Source organism: Copadichromis virginalis, linkage group LG11 (genome assembly GCF_057382275.1).
Source record: "Copadichromis virginalis isolate Kocher_CV1m ecotype Utaka linkage group LG11, C_Virginalis_male_GT1.1, whole genome shotgun sequence".
Classification (NCBI taxonomy): Eukaryota; Metazoa; Chordata; class Actinopteri; order Cichliformes; family Cichlidae; genus Copadichromis; species Copadichromis virginalis.
In genome coordinates, this window is record NC_140628.1 from 25419477 (window position 1) to 25436315 (window position 16839).

The 16839-nt window shown below is 41.1% G+C and overlaps 2 protein-coding genes across 2 annotated transcripts; one reads left to right on the top strand and one right to left on the bottom strand.

Moving 5' to 3' along the window:
• Positions 1-671: 671 nt before the first annotated feature.
• Positions 672-8974, bottom strand: rasip1 (Ras interacting protein 1). The gene is made up of 16 exons (XM_085471572.1): positions 8715-8974; positions 7920-8041; positions 7223-7674; positions 6789-7049; positions 6438-6679; positions 6194-6358; positions 5460-5664; positions 4915-5213; positions 4648-4809; positions 3685-3725; positions 3264-3418; positions 3002-3114; positions 1910-2204; positions 1539-1702; positions 1310-1451; positions 672-1207 (listed from the first exon to the last, which is right to left on the bottom strand). Exons 2-16 carry the CDS (start codon positions 8039-8041, stop codon positions 1029-1031), a joined length of 2997 nt encoding a protein of 998 aa, XP_085327698.1. The 5' UTR covers positions 8715-8974; the 3' UTR covers positions 672-1028.
• A 2338-nt stretch (positions 8975-11312) lies between these two features.
• On the top strand, positions 11313-14341 carry cox6b2 (cytochrome c oxidase subunit 6B2). Its single transcript, XM_085471573.1, has 4 exons — positions 11313-11396; positions 11813-11982; positions 13513-13613; positions 13984-14341. Exons 2-4 carry the CDS (start codon positions 11877-11879, stop codon positions 14035-14037), a joined length of 261 nt encoding a protein of 86 aa, XP_085327699.1. The 5' UTR covers positions 11313-11396; positions 11813-11876; the 3' UTR covers positions 14038-14341.
• Positions 14342-16839: the final 2498 nt, after the last annotated feature.

The following is a 16839-nucleotide window of genomic DNA, read 5'->3' on the forward strand; positions in this document are numbered from 1 at the left end:
AAAGGAGGAGCGTGATAACTTTCTCTGAGACGTCACAGAGCTTCATACTCAAAATAAAGAAAGTTGGGAACTGTTTTCTAAAGACGTTTGTCTGACCCCGCAGTTAAATTGACTGGATATTGCCAAACTGGAACAGACGCACTTTCAAGTTACTCACTCTCAATGATGATATCACCTGTCTGCTGTCTACTCACGAGAACTTCTTGCTGTTTTGTGCTTAATGAGCTGGACTTTTTCTTCAGGGACCCAGGGGGATCGCACCACATTAATGAAAAAGGAAACCCTACACACCAGGAGTGAAAACTCACTCCTGCTTTTAAGTAACCAGCTTTGGCCTTTACAACAGCTCACCTTGGTAAAGGTAACCTTTGTGTGCGATGATCACAGTCTCATTTGCTCGCTGAGTCATGACCCCTGCGTAAAATGATGCCATTATTACAGGAAATGAGAATGTGCTTTGGATCAGTCGATAATGCAGTTGTACGGTCACCTCCTTAGTCAGGCAGTTCTACCTGCAGACTCATCGGTTAACCTACAAGAGGAGTGAGTCCTGCATCGCCACCTTGTGGAATGTTTCTTTGGTGTAGAAGCAAAGGTGTGTGCCAAGCCCCAGGGGCCCCGCTGTGGGAAACAAGCTTGTCAAAGACCATGCGGAAACTGTAAGTCTTTTAGGCTTGAATTCAGCATTTTATTAAAAACAAGTAGTTTGAAAACATACACGGAAGCCAAGGAAAACAGCCACATAAAGCACAACACTATGTTACCTAACAGACATGGGGTTTTGCTCCTTGCTTTCAAACAAATCCTATAAAGGCATGACAGAGCTAGTACATTTATTTAGCTAGACAATATCTAAGTGAATAAATGAGATGATATGAAGTGTGAGGAAAACCAACAACCAGCCAATAAAAATACAGAAAGCATGTCCAGTTTGCATTATTTTCTGGTGTCCAGTTTGATGTTTTTGGTGATATCCTTTTTTTTTTTACTTCTATGAGACATTAATACAGAGACATATAAGGGCTTCCTCAGAGCCGAGTCCTCTGATTGGCTGGGAGCTCATCCTGGTCGAGTCCCCACAAGAAGGTGCGGAGACGTGTAACTTCTTTTTGTAGCTCAGGGCTTGGGATTGGCTGGGAGAGGTCAAGGCGTGGTGTCTCATTTGGCAGGATAAGAGGAGGATGGTCCAAAAAGCTCTCAAAGATGTCTGAAAAATGAGAAAAGGTTGAGAAACAGTTTACTTGACATATAATGCCACTATTCATTATAGTTATTAAATGTTCAATCATAAGCCCTTTTGATTTATTACCTCCACTGAGTTCAGTGCCTGGCAGAGGGGCCCAGGATGCTGGTGGAGCTCTGCTGGGTCCCAGCTTGTAATGGGTGAGCAGGTGGTGCAACTGAGAAGGACTTAACAAAGCATGTTCTTCCTGTAGACTGGCCCAGGATGACTTGGAGATAAGAAGTTAATGGAGGAGATGTTAGATGGCATTCTAGGAGAGGGCTCAAAGGGCATGTTGTACATGCAGCTGTGTTACCTGGATGAGTCGAGTCTTGGGAATACACAGGAAGTTGACTGTGACTGACAGTTTCTTCATAAACTCTGAGGCGATGTCTCCTAATCCTGCACCCTGTAGCCAGTCCAGAACCAGGTCTAGGTTTGTTCGGATCTGTACTGCTCTGGACCATGAAAACAGTCCGTCTGAAAAGAGGGGGAGAGGATGTTGGAGAAAACAGAAAAAACATTTGAAAAAAGCTAATTTTGTTTGTTTTATCAGGAGTAAAGCAGTGAGTCTTCCTTTTATCCAAAAGGTCACTTTTATCATCTCTAGCTTCAGTTTTTACAAAGTGATACCGTATTTATTGCTGAATTAACCACACAGGATTTCTTTGCCCCGTGCCTTCTCACCTCTCTCCAGCAAAGTATTGAGCAAGGAGGTATTGGTGAAGAAGAAGAGGTAGCCGAAGGTTTGCGAGGTGAGCGGTGGGGAAAGACATGCCTCCCGTGACAGCATCAGGGAACAGCGATACACTTCCACAAGTCCAGCAACCTTGGGTGGCAAGGTGGACACATCATCTACCTCTTCTTCTCCTCCTCTTTTCTCTTCTCCCTCTGCAGCCTGAGCTCCATCCTTCTCTTTCTCCTTCTCCTCGCTGGAAAATGGGTTGGTGTCCAGAAGGGCTGGAAGAAGGGAGTACAGTGTCTTTGTGGACAGAAAGAGAAAAAAAAGTAAGTTCATTTTTATATTAAAAATATTATAAAAATCCGGAAATGATGGATGTTGAATGGACAGTATAAACTGGAATGAATTAAGTGGAAGAAGATGTTAAGATGATTTGTAGCAACACTTGAAGTGATGGCTATCACAATAGTTTGTACAGGTCCAGATCTCTGACCTTGGTGACTTTTCCTCTAGCGCCATCATCAGGTTAAGCTTTTAATCTTGTGCTCATAAGCAAATGCACAACTATACAACACTAATGACACTTCTGTTAAACTCACTTTCACTTTGTGCTAAATCATAGATTGGATCATGCTGGGACTCTTAGTGAAGATGACTAACATGCTAAAAATTACACCATCAACATGCTTGCATCGGCTTTCTGGACATGTTATCCTCTAGTATTGCTATTTCCATGTCAGTATGTTCCAATTCAATACAGGTTTTCCACACAAAGCCAAAAAAGTATGATTTCACAAATGAGTACATCCTAAGTATGGTCTCAGAATGCAATGCACAAAGGGACTGGAGGAGCTGCATGCAGCTGGAGAAAATTAAAATCAATTGTGGGTGGTGGTGAGCTTGTTCCAGAAAGGAACAGTTTTTATGTCTTAAGAAAGTAATTTGTGCTGTCTCTCGGTGAGGTTAAATAGAAGTGGCTATCCGGAGTTACAGTTTAAAAGGGCATGCAACATTACACATAAAATGGTAACGTTGATTTGAAGCCAAAGCACATCGGAGTATGTGGACCGCTGTATCTGGCTTTTTTCCCACTTTACCTTGGTAAGGTGATACACACACTGCTGGAAGGTGTGCATAATGACATCATCCAGCTGTGCCAGAGCTTCTGAGCAGGTGTCCATATCAGCTGTCAAAACTGGATCCCCAGGGGCTTCAAAGAAACAATCATTATGATCAATTCCAGGCTCAGTGTCAGCTTTGATTTCTCTGTTTAGCTTTGCCAAATTCCTGTGCCAGCTTATACGTTTGATCTTCTAAAGGTCCCCCCCCGGCCTTCTGTTGTTTTCCAGTTATTCTCACCTTCAAACTCCCACTCTTTCTCCATCACTTCTACTTTAACCTGGAAGAAGTTGAGGAGCTCCGTGGCATTTGACATCCAGAACATGAGAGGTCGAAGGTCAGATGACAGTTTCTGGACGTTTGGCGTGCTTATCTCTCCTTCTTGCTCTGTTGAACTGGACAACACATTTAAGTAATTCCAAAGTTATGTTTGCTATCAAGTATTGTGAACATTCCCCTGTCAGGTTTGTGTTTGTGCACTAAAAGCAAAACGCTAGAAATAGACTGAGTTATTATTATCTAGCTATATTCGAGACAATGCTTCCATCATACCACAAAAATTTACCAAAGACATAACAGCACAGGCACAAATGTATCATGAATCACTCAGCTGGAAATCTCTAAACAGAGGAAACATTACGTAGAACATAAATATTCTTACTTTTGCGTGGGATGCTTATCCCCAAATTCCTTAATGTTATCCTGCAAAGATAGTTGGAAACAGAAGAGACGAGACTTAGTGTGGGGGTGGAGGAGGGGGAGTGGAGTCTAGCCCTGCAGCCTGGACAGTTAGAGCAGATTTTCCAGCGGGAGGGAAGTGACATCAGCCCATCCTCACTCCTGCTCACAAGCCAGTAGGCCACAATGAAGGGCATATGTCTGTCTGCTGGTTTTTCTGTCTGACTTAATGTGGCATTCTCAATCTGCCTACCTGAGGTTTATCTGCCAGACTTGTTTAAGTGTGGTCACGACCATACTGTCATTAAATATAAAAAACTTAACATTTGTTCCATAGATGAGCCACTCTCTGACTTCCTCCAACATATTATTAATTCACACGTCACAGATATGATTATATATGTTGTATTTTTTTAATTACACAAGCAGCATGACCCTTTGGAAAGCAATGTCTCCCAGTTGGTCCATTAATTTTGTCCAAGTTATCTTAACAGCTGGTGAATTGATGGCCTTGAGCTTTGGTCTAGAGACTCATGGTCCCCAGTGGATGAATCCTTCTGAATTTGCTGATCCTTTGAATGTTTTATTGACACTAAGACGGAAAATGGAAAGACTGGAACGATAAATTGAATTCAGGTGCGCAAAGTAGGTTTGAAATAGTAATAAGTAATTTATTTCAGTGGGCAACAGATATAAAAGAATACACCAACATGAATCAGCTCGCACCTTCTTTTCACTGGGAGGCTGAGATTGTTGTGTTTTAGTGACATATTTTGACACCCATCTCCTGACTTTTTATGTAATGCCATTTAAAGTTTTAATTTTGTCCAATACTTTGGTTTATGACCAGCAAATGCTAAATTGAGGATTGCAAAAACAAGATGTGAACAAGTAACATACCAAACATGACATCAAGCTATTGTTTTTGTTTGTTTGTGTTACTTACCCACACAATTTCTTTTATTAGATTGGCTGACTTGAGCAATATCTGTGGTAGGAGAGCAGGGTCCAGGTGTTTGGAGGCATGATCTATCATGATTGACAGGAGATAAGCAGGAGCTAAAGGCCCGCCTCCAGAGTCTGGAGAGGAATTTCTGGAGATGATCTCCTATGAGAAAAGTAAAGGATCAACACATATATGTATAAATAAAAGTTTATTTCGACTAGATAACTACAGTCAGACTATAAGAAGTCTGCTATTTTCCCTTCTTACCTGTAACAAGGAATCGGCGTGACGAGAATGGAATTTCAACACGGCCTCAGTGGAGCCCAGGTACTGCCTCAGAGCTTCCTGTCTGTCCACCAACCCTGAAGGGCAGCAGGTGGTGGAGGCATCAGTCTGCCATGGCAAGGTCAGTGCCAGCGGTGGAGGCGGAGTCACACGAGGGTCACGATACAAGAAAAGAAAGTGGTTCCCCAGACCAATCACATCGCCCGGCTTTAGGACCGTCTCCCTGTAAAGGGCCACTCCATTGTGTGTAACTGCACCTCCTCTGAAAGGTCGCATCAGGGCTGGGATAAAATTCACAAAATATTATTGAGTTTAAATTTACCCACCAGTTTATGACAGTCATGTCAAGGTAAATTATTCCCTGTGAACTAGCATTTGACAAAAATGGAGAGGAAGAATCCTCTTTTAACAGGAATAACATTGAGAACAATGATGTCCTACTTTGGATGAACAATCTACCTTCTCTAGTTTTGTATTTTCTGCAAGAGAGTGCAGCAAGATTCTAACGATGATCTGTGCCGGTGTACCTTGTCCAGTGGGTGTCTCTGGAACAGCGGAGTCTCTCCGGACTAGTAAGTGTCTAGCCAAAAGGTCAGGAGCAGACAGGAACGTGTCCACCTTCAGCGGCCTCTTCCCCTTCCTCTCTCTTTCTCTATCCTTCTCTCTCTCCCTTATTGTGGGTTTCCTTCCAAACACATGCATATGTCCCGACATGATGTACAAAACAAAATCCTACACAAAACACACAGTGGATCAGTGAGTCAGGGAGGTCTGTTATCTTTTAAGTGTTATGGTTTATATCAATCTTCTATCAGATGTTAAGCCAAACAGAAGGCAGTCGATAAGGAATGAAGTGTGTCACAGTTTGTTACAATGGAGACCTGTGTGAGGTCATTGTGTGAGATGAAGTGATGTACACAGGGGGGTTTTGTGCATTTGATGGATACATTTTCTGGCATTGTGCTGCTCAGAGGCTGTTTTGTGCTGGGTGGTGAATGGGAGAAGCGTGTAGAGGGATGGAAACCCTGATGGTATGTGGCGATTACAGACATGCAGGTATGATGTAATGCACAGGGTGCGTGCACGCGTGTGCACAACTCCACTACAGCCATGCCTGCGCTTTTGCTAATGCGCACATGAGAGCGCATGTCAACGAGTACGTTGCTGTTTATGTGTGTTTATGTGTTTACATGATGTACGTGTGCGTGGGTGTTGTTTGCGAGAATTTGTATGGGCGATACCATCTGTCAGCATGTCTTGCCTTGCTCTGATCGTAACCCTGCAGCAACAGGAAGTAAGGCCGGTCTGTAGGTGGAAGGATCAGACTTTGTGACATCACTTCCAGGTCACAGCTGGAATAATCCTTCTCATCCTCTGCCGGCTGGTTTGTCCATCCAACCTTCCCTTCAGCTTTCGACGCCCTGATCTGCAGAAATGGTTTATGATGGTTAGAAGACCGAACGTGTGGTCAGTTCAGCTTCTACTTACTGCAGCCTTCTCTTTACCTCTCCTGGCTGTGGGTTGATCATGCTCACAATGTTCTTCCTGTCATGCACCCCTGCGCTGTTGTTAGGCCGGTTTCCAGAACCGCGGGGGTCGTTGCTGACGTGATTGCCTTGGCGACGTCGCAGACTGAGGTTCATGTCGCTGATGCTCCTCCTCAGCTCTGTGTTCCTTCCACGGTGACCCCGTTCGCCCTCCTCTGCTCCGCTACCTGATGACATCCTGCTCCGCCGCCAGCGCACACCTGTTGCCCAGACAACCCAAGTATCAATCAGCTTTGCCCTGTGCTGTGCATAAATGGTCAATTTTTTCTTTTCTTGCCACTGTACCTATCTGCTGCATCTCATACGTACCTTGGTAGTTCTCTCCCTCCCTCTCACGCTCCTTCTCCCTCTCTAACTCTTCTCTCTCATAGTCTTCCTTCCTTTGGATTTCAAAGCGCCGCTCAAATCCATCCTTAGGCCGCCACATGTCCACTAACAACAAAGGACATTCCCACGGGGCAACGCTTCTCCGGCACTCTGTCTCCCATTTGATAGCTCCATCTGGCTGCTGGATGGGCTTTCCAATGACATCACACAATAGGAAGTCTTCAGGGCTGTGTTTCTGGAGAACTAGAAAGTAATGGAGGAAAGGGGGAATGAGGGGGAGGGTAATTATTTTTCCATAACACTGCTATTTATGTTTATATAAAGTCATTCCCAATTGGTAAAAAATTTTTAAGCAAACAATTCCTAGTCATGGATCGCAGCAGAGGTCCAAATGAGCCAAAATTTCCCTTTCATACCTGCGTCATCTGTCTCCTCCCGCTCTCTTTCAGTGTAGCGAGTGATGACCTGGGCAATGAGTTGCCTAGCTGTGGAGTGTATGTTGGCCAGCAGGGAGCGATAATTGGCTCCACTGGAGAGTGCATCTCCATAGATTTTGATCAGGCCTGGGGCAGAGGAAGAAGCAGGGGGCAAGTAGTGGTGGGAGGAGGGGGCTGCCGAATGAGCCCAAACTTCTCTCTCCTTCTCTCCCACTGCCCGGTCCCGGTCACTGTTGGAACGCCCCCGTAAGAAGAGATGGGAAAGGCGCTTAGCACGGGACTGGGGTGCAGCAGGCCGCGGCCTGAGGAAGGCCGGGGAAGGAGATGGGGATGGGGTAGGGGAAGCCAGCGAGGGGGTGGAGTTAGAAAGGGAAGAGGAAGGAGCAGAGGGGGCCTCGTGGAGAGAGGCTGCGTCAGAGCTGGTAGTCGACCTGGAAACAACAGAGGAGGGAAGACAGATGGAGGAGAGAGGAAGCAGAAAGGAAGGGACAAGTCAGCTGTGAGTTATGACTGACAAACAACAAGGACTAAAATAAATGGAAGACATGAATACAAATGACAGTGGAAGTGAGATAAGATAAGATCAATACACAAACTAATTCTACATGCAGGACACAAGTTGGAACAAAACTAAAGATTAATTTAAAAAAAGCGAATTAAAGAAGTTTAGACCAACTTGACAGAGAGCGCGCTGGGCCAACGACCACCAAGCTTTGCAAAGTGTTTCCTGGGGGAGTTGATCCACAAACCCACTGGGAAATGGAGTTTTCTGAATCGAGGACTGCCAGATCCCTCCATCTGACCGAGAAGAATTCAGATATTAAAGGGCAATTCTCTCTAAAATCAACTTAATAACTCATCTTTTTATAAGATATATAAACATTAGGTTTCCCTTAATAATATTTCTCTGCACCATACCAAAGGCTGTGTGTCACCAGTGCCAGGATATAAACAATATAACAATAGAATGATGTCAACCTTCAAAAATATCAACAGGATACCTACAGCAGGTTGTCAACATGGTAAAAACAAATGAAAAGACATTAGCCCTCCCTACAGCCCCTGAAAATCCCAGTGTGTTTTCCTATCCTCAAACAGGAAGTGTGTTTTGTAGGACTCAGGTCCAGCTGTCGCAGTGACAGGGAAAAACCCACTCCAAAGGTCACTGGCTGTCCAATTCTCTGTAACACTTCTATTTAACCTACCATCACAATTTAGGATAACATGTTTTCTTTTAGCTACGATTAGAATTTTGAGATAAAGGCTAGTACTATGTTGAAAATGAGTTCCTTTTTAAAGTTGTTCCCTCAGACACGCCATTTCTCGACATGCGTCCACACCTAAAATCTGTTATTGGTATTCTAGGCAGAAAGGCCTCCTCTCCTAGAAAACCATGTTGGGATATTTTCACAGAATTCTAAATACTACAAGAAAGAAATTACTCAAATTATTTGGTTTTGAACAAACTTACCCACAGTTACTTCAAATCCTTTTTATAGTGTGTTTTGATTATCCTTTGCCACCAAAATGCCAATGCGCAGCTCAAAGTACCCTAAAAAATGTGCGCTCGTCCTTCTCCTCAGGATGAAAATCCATTTTCTAAAGGCCTCGGCTCCTTAAAAATGGACAAAGGTATCTTTAATTCTAATAATTCTTTTTTCTTCTGTTAAAGAAAATGCCCCTTTACATTAGTTTTTTACTCTAAGTGGCTGCTACCTCCCTCTCTGGCTCTCGGGCGCTCTGGGTCTATAGATAGAGAAACCAACCCATTGTTCTAAGTGACAGAATTTCCTTCCTTTGCTTTGGACAACACCTATATCCTGACTGAGTGAGAAAGAGAGGCAGAGATTGGTAGAAGTGAGAGAACGGTAAATTTACACACACAAACACACACATGGGTGTTTGGCACCCTGTTGGGAATATAATATACTGTATTGTACTCTGCACAAAACAATCTCGATATCTATCTTTTTGCCCATCTGAGTTAAATGAAAATGTCACAGAATAAAGCTAAATTATATGAAAAAGCCTTAATGGGTTTAAAAGACTATTTTTGATTTAAACCAGGTACTGTGACGTGATTTATGATGAGAAAGACTATCACAGTGCTCAACAAAATGCAAGGAAGTTTGAAGTTTTGCTGAAAAGAGGATGAAGGAAATGCACACAGTGAGACAGGAAGCTAGAGCGAGACACCTGTGATCTTTGACCTGGTCTTCAACAGGAAGATGCTGATGGAAAGAGAAACTGTCACAGTCATCATAAAGGGCTAATAAAGTTTGTCCCATTACAAAGACTCCTCCACCATTTCCAAGTTCTTACCATGACTAAAAGAGAAAATAATATATTACTTATGATTAAATGTTAAATTTCCTGTTATTGTCACTACCAGTGAAGTGATATGAAAATTTCGTATTGTTTGCGAAACAGAGGAGTACTGTATGTATTACCTATGCTCACCGGTCACTTCATTAGGCACACCTGTCCAACTGCTTGTTAGTGCATGTGGTGCTGATGTTCAAACTGAGCATCAGAATGAGGAAGAAAATGTGAAAAGGGTGTTAAATGATTTTAAATATTTCAGAAGGTGTTGATTTGCTGGGATTTTCCCACACAACCATCTCTAGGGTTTACAGAAAATGGTCCAAAAAAAGAGAAAATATCCAGTGAGCAGTAGCTCTCTGGGTGAACATCTTTTGCTGCCTTCTTGTCAGAGGTCGAAAGAAAATGGCCAGAATGCTTTGAGCTGATAGGAAGGCACTAGTAACTCAAATAACCCCCTTTCTCAACCAAGATATGCAGAAAAGCATCTCTGAAAGCACAACATGTCAACCTTGAAGCAGAAGAGCCACAGCAACAAATCACCACAACACGTGCTACTCCTGTCAGATAAGAACAGGAAACTGAGGCTACAGTTTACAACAAAATTAGAACACAAAAGATTGGAAAAATATTGTTTGGTCTGATAAGTCTCAATTTCTTCTCCGACATTCATGGTAAAATCAGAATTTGGTGTAAACAACATGAAAGAACACCTTGTATCAATCGTTCATGCTGCTGCTGTTGCAATATGGCAGGTGTTTTCTTGGGACACGTTAGACCTTTTAGTACCAACTGATCATCATTTAAACGCCGTGTCCATGTCTATCCTATTAAGACGCCAGTCTACCCATCTTCTGATGGATGCTTCAAGCAGGATAACACACCTTGGTCAAATCATCACAAAGGTCAAATCATCTCAAACTGGCTTCTTGAACATGGCAATGAGTTCAAGTGTACTCAGATGCCCTCCACAGTCACCAGATCTCAAATAGAGCACCTTTGTGATGTGGTGGAACAGGAGATTCACATCACCTACGTGCAGCTGACAAATCTGCAGGATCTGTGTGATGCTGTCATCACGATGTGGACCAGACTCTCTGAGGAATTTTTCCAGCACCTTGTTGAATCAAAGGGAGCCCAACCCTAGCAACATATAAGTAGTGAAGTATTTAGTGGGTATATATGCAAGATATCTAAGAGCAACCAAAACATTAAAAGAAGAAGATGTCACCAAAAAAATAAAATAATAATACTGGGTTAAGCTATGCTTTGAAAAATTTGCTCTTAATAGGTTACATATTTTCTTCTGTTTATCATGTCACAGTGTCGGAAACTCTGGGAGGGGGCAGCAAAATATGGGTACAAATTAAGAGCAGAAACACAGGAATGTATCTGATTTTTTTAAGGATATCTGGGGTCTGGCATTGATTTAATCTGAGGTCTAAGTGACTTGGAACCAAACAGCCTTAAAGGCAAGAAGGTGAGGTCATCTTTTGATCCAAAATCTGGAAATATTATGTCGCAGAATGAAAACCACCGCTTTCCCTCAAGCAGCAACAAATCCGGAGGTCACACGGGGGGAAGCAAATAAATAAATATATAATAAACTTCTTCTTTGACCCTTGACTCTTCTTATTTCGCTGTATGTTAACTTTTTACCTCTGAAAAAAACATAAATACAATTATTATACAAATATGTGACTGTTAAAGATTAAACGCTGTCGTAAATAAACAGGACGGATTTGATTACGGCGATATCCCAGCGTGCCTTGCGCGTCGGAGAGGAAGGACAATTTTTTCTAGAGAGGACACGTTGAAGAAGCGTCCCAAGGTTAGCTTCGTAACTTCGTAGTATGCTGTTCTAATCCTAACCTTTTGAACCTTTAAAGGTGTCTTTCCAGCGTTTTTTTTTTTTTTGTCGTTTAAAACGGTTTAAGTGCTGCGTGTTAATTACGGCCGTATACACACAGATTAACTCGTTAGCTTTGAGCTAACGGCTAGCGATAACCTATTGCCTGAGTTATTTTGTGTGATTACGTTGACTGGGCTCATTTGTATACCGACCTGTGTGCTTATGACAATAGATTTATATACTCAAAACATGTAATTTGTGTGTATCTGAATTAGTAACAATAAGACTGTAAACGTCTAGTAGCTCGGTTAACTAACGTTGTTCCCTCTGTGATAGCTAACACTAGTTAAATGTCTCGTTTGTCTTACACCTTTTTATTCCTGTTTCCCCTGCAGGCTAACCTAGGCCGTGCCCTGTTTCAACATCGTTTAAACCTCCCACTGACTGAAGGATAGAAAAATGGCCGAAGCCGTGTCAGATAAGATCAAGAACTACAAGACGGCTCCGTTTGACGCCCGATTCCCAAACACCAACCAGACCAGAAACTGCTTCCAAAACTACCTGGGTGAGGACTGCTGTGCTGTGATCACACATTATCATACATTAACCCGACCAGAACTGTCTTAACACAACAGGACATGCACTTCACATGCGCGTATGGGGCTAATTTTAGTACTGTGCAAAAACACTTTTTATTTCTTCACTTTGTGCTATGGAAATGGGAAATGTGAGCAGTTCATTGGAACATGTAAACAAACACGGAAATACAGTATTTAAGGTTAAAAAAATGATACGCTTTCCCCCCCATGTGTCCCTTGTTGACAGTCGGTCCAGGTGCATCTGTCAAGTCTTTGTTTGATGTTTCCTTTCTCAAGGACATGATACTGGTCATTTGCTGTGGAAAATAGTGGAAAATTTAAAAGGTCTGGTTCTTAGATGTAACTTTAAAAATGGGAATCAGTGACTGGTGCTAGTAACAAAGTGCCAAAAATGCAATCTGAAATTGGTTCTTTGCTGAGTTGTTGTTATGTGTGGATGCAACACTGGTTCCTCCCTTGACCTTTTTAATGCTTTTATAGGTCAGTGTTCGTTGGCTAAACAAAGAAACCAAAAAAATATTCCTCTGGAAATGTTCATGTACAAGGACTGGACTAATAATGAGCGAAAAGCAGCCAATGTCAAAAGAAACTTTGAAAGGTCTTCAGAAAGGCTGCAGAACTGTTACTCAAGACAACTTTAAAAATGACAAAGTCTGACTCCTTGGAAGCAAAATATAAATAAATGGAGGGGGAGAGACTGATGACTGGAATTGGTACTCTTAATTCATGCATAATTTTCAAACTTCCCTATATGAGTCTCACAAAGTATACATTATAAAGCCCAATGTTACACTAGTATCACTATGCCTTCACTGTGTAACACAATCCATCCAAGTATAATGATATGCTATATGTTATACTTGGATCGCTATGTTTTTTTAACTGATATGTAAAAACAAATTTCTTAGCGATTAAGTACTTAAATTAATCCTGAAAGGATTTTTTTTTTTTTTAATGAAGAGCGAGTATGTTGAGTAAAAGATACTTGACTTGGTGACAAGACCGCCAAACATTCTTTAAAAGTTCACTCGCTCTCAGATGTGGACTTTAAACCTTTTTGTAAATAAACCATAACAAAACTTTACTTAATATTAACATTCTAACCTGATTGTTTTCTGGCTGTTATCTTTCTGTGTTCTCTTTTTTTCAGATAAATGTGTTAGATAAAAAAAAAAAAGATAAAAATCAGTGCAATAACAGCAGCTGCTGCACTGGACAGACAATAGGTATTGTTATTCAGGAAGTTGAAACATATCAAACAAATCCTGAAGAGAAGGACAAAAAAGACATATTCCCCTCCTCCAAGCATTCAGTGTTCATATTAGGTACTTCAGCAATGTAAACACCAGTTCAGCTTAAAATGATGTTTTATGTAAACAGAAAAGCTTTAACCTGTTTTCACAATGAGCTCTTAGTTTTGCTTCATGCCGGTACTATTTGTCTTCAAGAAGACTTTTATCATTTAAGTAAACCCTGTACCATTTTTGTTCTTGCAGACTTCCACAGGTGCAACAAAGCTCTGTCAGCCAAAGGCCAGGAAGTTTCTCCATGTGAGTGGTACCAGAAGGTTTACAAGAGCCTCTGCCCTATGAGCTGGGTAAGTTTAAGAAGAAACTGCAGATGTCTCTGACTGCCACAGTTTGTTTCCCTGTACTTCCAGTGTTTTGTTTTTTTGTTTTTTTTCTTCTGAATGACTGTTCTGGAGTAAACAGGAGTTTGGGGCTCTTTAACCACATTAGGCTTTTGCGTTTCATCACATTTACTGTTGTGACACAAAGTTCTCACTGCTGCATGTGTTGCAGTCAAAGCTGGAAACCTTGTTTGCAGTTGATGTTTTGAAACAGTTTCCACATCACATGTAACTTGTGTGAGACTGTTGTGTCTCATCACCATTTCCAAGGCTAATAATGCTGCTGGTAGGCGTAAGTTACACTTAAGCCTCATGTTTTCTTTAATGTCTCCTGCAGGTTTCTAAATGGGATGAGCAGATAGAAAACGGAAGTTTCCCTGGAAAGATCTGAACTAACCCGTCATGACAGGTGGCTGCAAGACTATTACTTGCAACCTCTTTCATCTGCCTACAAATGTCTTTACAACTGTTACCCTTTCATTATTAGCACTGGTCTTACAAACTAAAAACACGCACAACAAGCACAGTTTTAAAGCTTAAACATGTGTTTCCTGCCTCTGTTATAAACTGGTCTTTAGTGTGGTTGATTTAATAAATACCAGTGCAGCTTTATTTCAGGAAGTTGTTCAGTATTCTGCTGTCTTGGATTGACTTGTGAGTCACCAGAGAGCAAATAAATCAATTTCACAAATCAATTGTGAGTTCTTTCTTTTTTTTTGCCATCTGTAATTTAAAACGATCGTGTTATTATCAAAAAAGTTCATTCTTTTATTATTTCTCAGCATTTAAAATCAGTAAGCTGAATAAATTGAGTGCGCTCCTACAACTACATTTAGAGTGTAATTATGTCTAAAATGTGAACACAGAAGTCAATAACTAATGAACAAAAATGCTCTAAAGCTTTATCTGACAAAAACTTCTGTTCACATTGGCCTTGTTACATATCTGCCTGCTTTCGTCTTAAAGTTCACTTGAATATCAGTAGCAGGTTTTCAGTTCTGTTATTTAGTATCAGCAAGGCCTTCATGAGTAACTAAGTTTATTTAATCCTCTCAGATATATTCGTTACCCTCAGCAAAATGCTGATGCGGTCTTGTCACCCAGGGCGAACACCTAAATTTGAATGTGATAACTTAAGAAAGCTGTTATTTATCAACTTTTCTTTTTGTTTCCACGGAGTGGCAGGAGCACTGAGGTCAGAGGCTGATTTTGTTGAAACCACCCTTTTTACCACAAGGGTGCACATTGTCACTCACTCGCTGTATAAAATAGTTAAAATAATTGGACCCTACATTATTTTTTTTAGTCAATTTGGAACAGTTTTTATACCAAACCACAGTAAAAACACCTGAAGTGTCATTCTCTGGCTTGGAATTTGATTACTTTCCCTAATGTGATCCAAATTATATGAAAATATACTGCTGTATAGGTGCTAAATGTAATCAGAATGCTTCAGATCCATTGGCATGAGTCAGATCAAGGAGGATGGTGGCTTTAGGGAATCCCAATTTGTACTACCTCTGTATATAGATAGATAGAGATATACAATAGATAATATAGGACAAAGGTTCAAGGGGTAACTTGGCACCGTCTTCAGTTGTGTTCCCACTAAATTTGTCCAGGTTCCCTTGAAGACATCAACCTATCATTTTCTTAAGGATTGTTCCAGACAGTGTAAGAATAAAGCAGCACAGGTGTGGTCATATACACTGCAAATAATGCATGGAACAGAGGTCAGAGGGTTACTTGACAAGGATCACAAGATCTGTGACAGGACTGTGATTCAGTGGATTGCTCTGTTGCCTCATAACAAGAAGGTTCCTGCTTCAAATCTGAGTCGCAATTTCAGTGAGTGTCGGAAACTCATTGAAATCCCACATGAAAGGTTTCATACCACTGCTTTGAACACACACTTTGAAGTTTGCATGAGTTTTTAAAATTTTATTTATTTTTAAATCCACGTCTGTTTGTGTTTGGCAAAACTGAACATCATATCCTGTAATAATAGATATTTTACTCCAAAATAAGTGTTTTTAGATATCAAATAAACTCTTCTCTGAGTGGTATTCCACCTATTCAGGAAACATTCATTGTTCATTGACTCATGTTTTATTCCCTGTTGAAGACCTGTGTGCCAAAATGTGTTTCTTTTAACCTTGCTGTGCAAATAAAGGCATTTTAGTCTTATTTCAAAAAGGGAGAGCCTGGAACTTAAAAAATGTATCCCTTCCAAAGTGCGCCTCACATAGAAGTGAGTTGAATGGAGGATGTGGTCCTTCTCTTATAGTTGGCCCAGATCAAAACTGACCAGAGGATACAATAAAGGCATGTAAGAGTCATTGGCTAGTGATGTAGAAAGAGACTGTATGGGGTGTATTGGTGCATAGCTGGTGCTACACCCAAATTTATGTCTTAAACTGAACTGTGTAGCATGCGGAAGTTACACCAGGAATGGATTTCATCAGAGGTGGGTGTGCACCAACTGAACTCCCCCTGAGAGGGAAGTGCGAGACGTTTTAATGAACGGGTGACTGAAACCCCAATAAATTAATCAAGAAGGTTACAATGAGAACTTTATCAATCCTGACGTAAGCTTGTAGAAAATATACGCTTAATCATCTAAAGTTAAACATGATATCTGCTCAAAATTAGTTTTCATTTATTGCTTGTTTGATTCAAAGACTGTTCACTACATGCAAAGTTTCCAAAGCTGGAGACCCAAGCGGTATGCATCAAACTATGCATCACATTTTCTTTCAGTTTATTGTGGATCTGATAAATGCCTACTCGAACTCTGTCTAAGATTGACTTGACTTGAGTTGACTGAAAAAAGTGTATGAAACATAAACCTTGTTATTATAATTATTTATAAGTTTGTAACAGCCTCTGCTCAATAAATATCAGCTAAATGAATAAGTAGGAGTGTTTACAATCGTTAGTAAAAAAAATGCTCTTTTGGATCAATAGCAAATCTGAAACATGAGGTGGCAGTGTTGCACTAGTTAGTGTACTATCCCTCCACAGTCTGTCAGATCTTTGCAGTAAAAGAAATTACTTCATAACCCACATGACCCACAATCTTAACATTAATAACCTATGTTCACCCACAGCTAAAAAGCTTAAAAGCATTGATGCCCAAAGGGAGATATATGAAATGTTATCTTTAGTATGGAGCCATGCTACTGGAATAAAT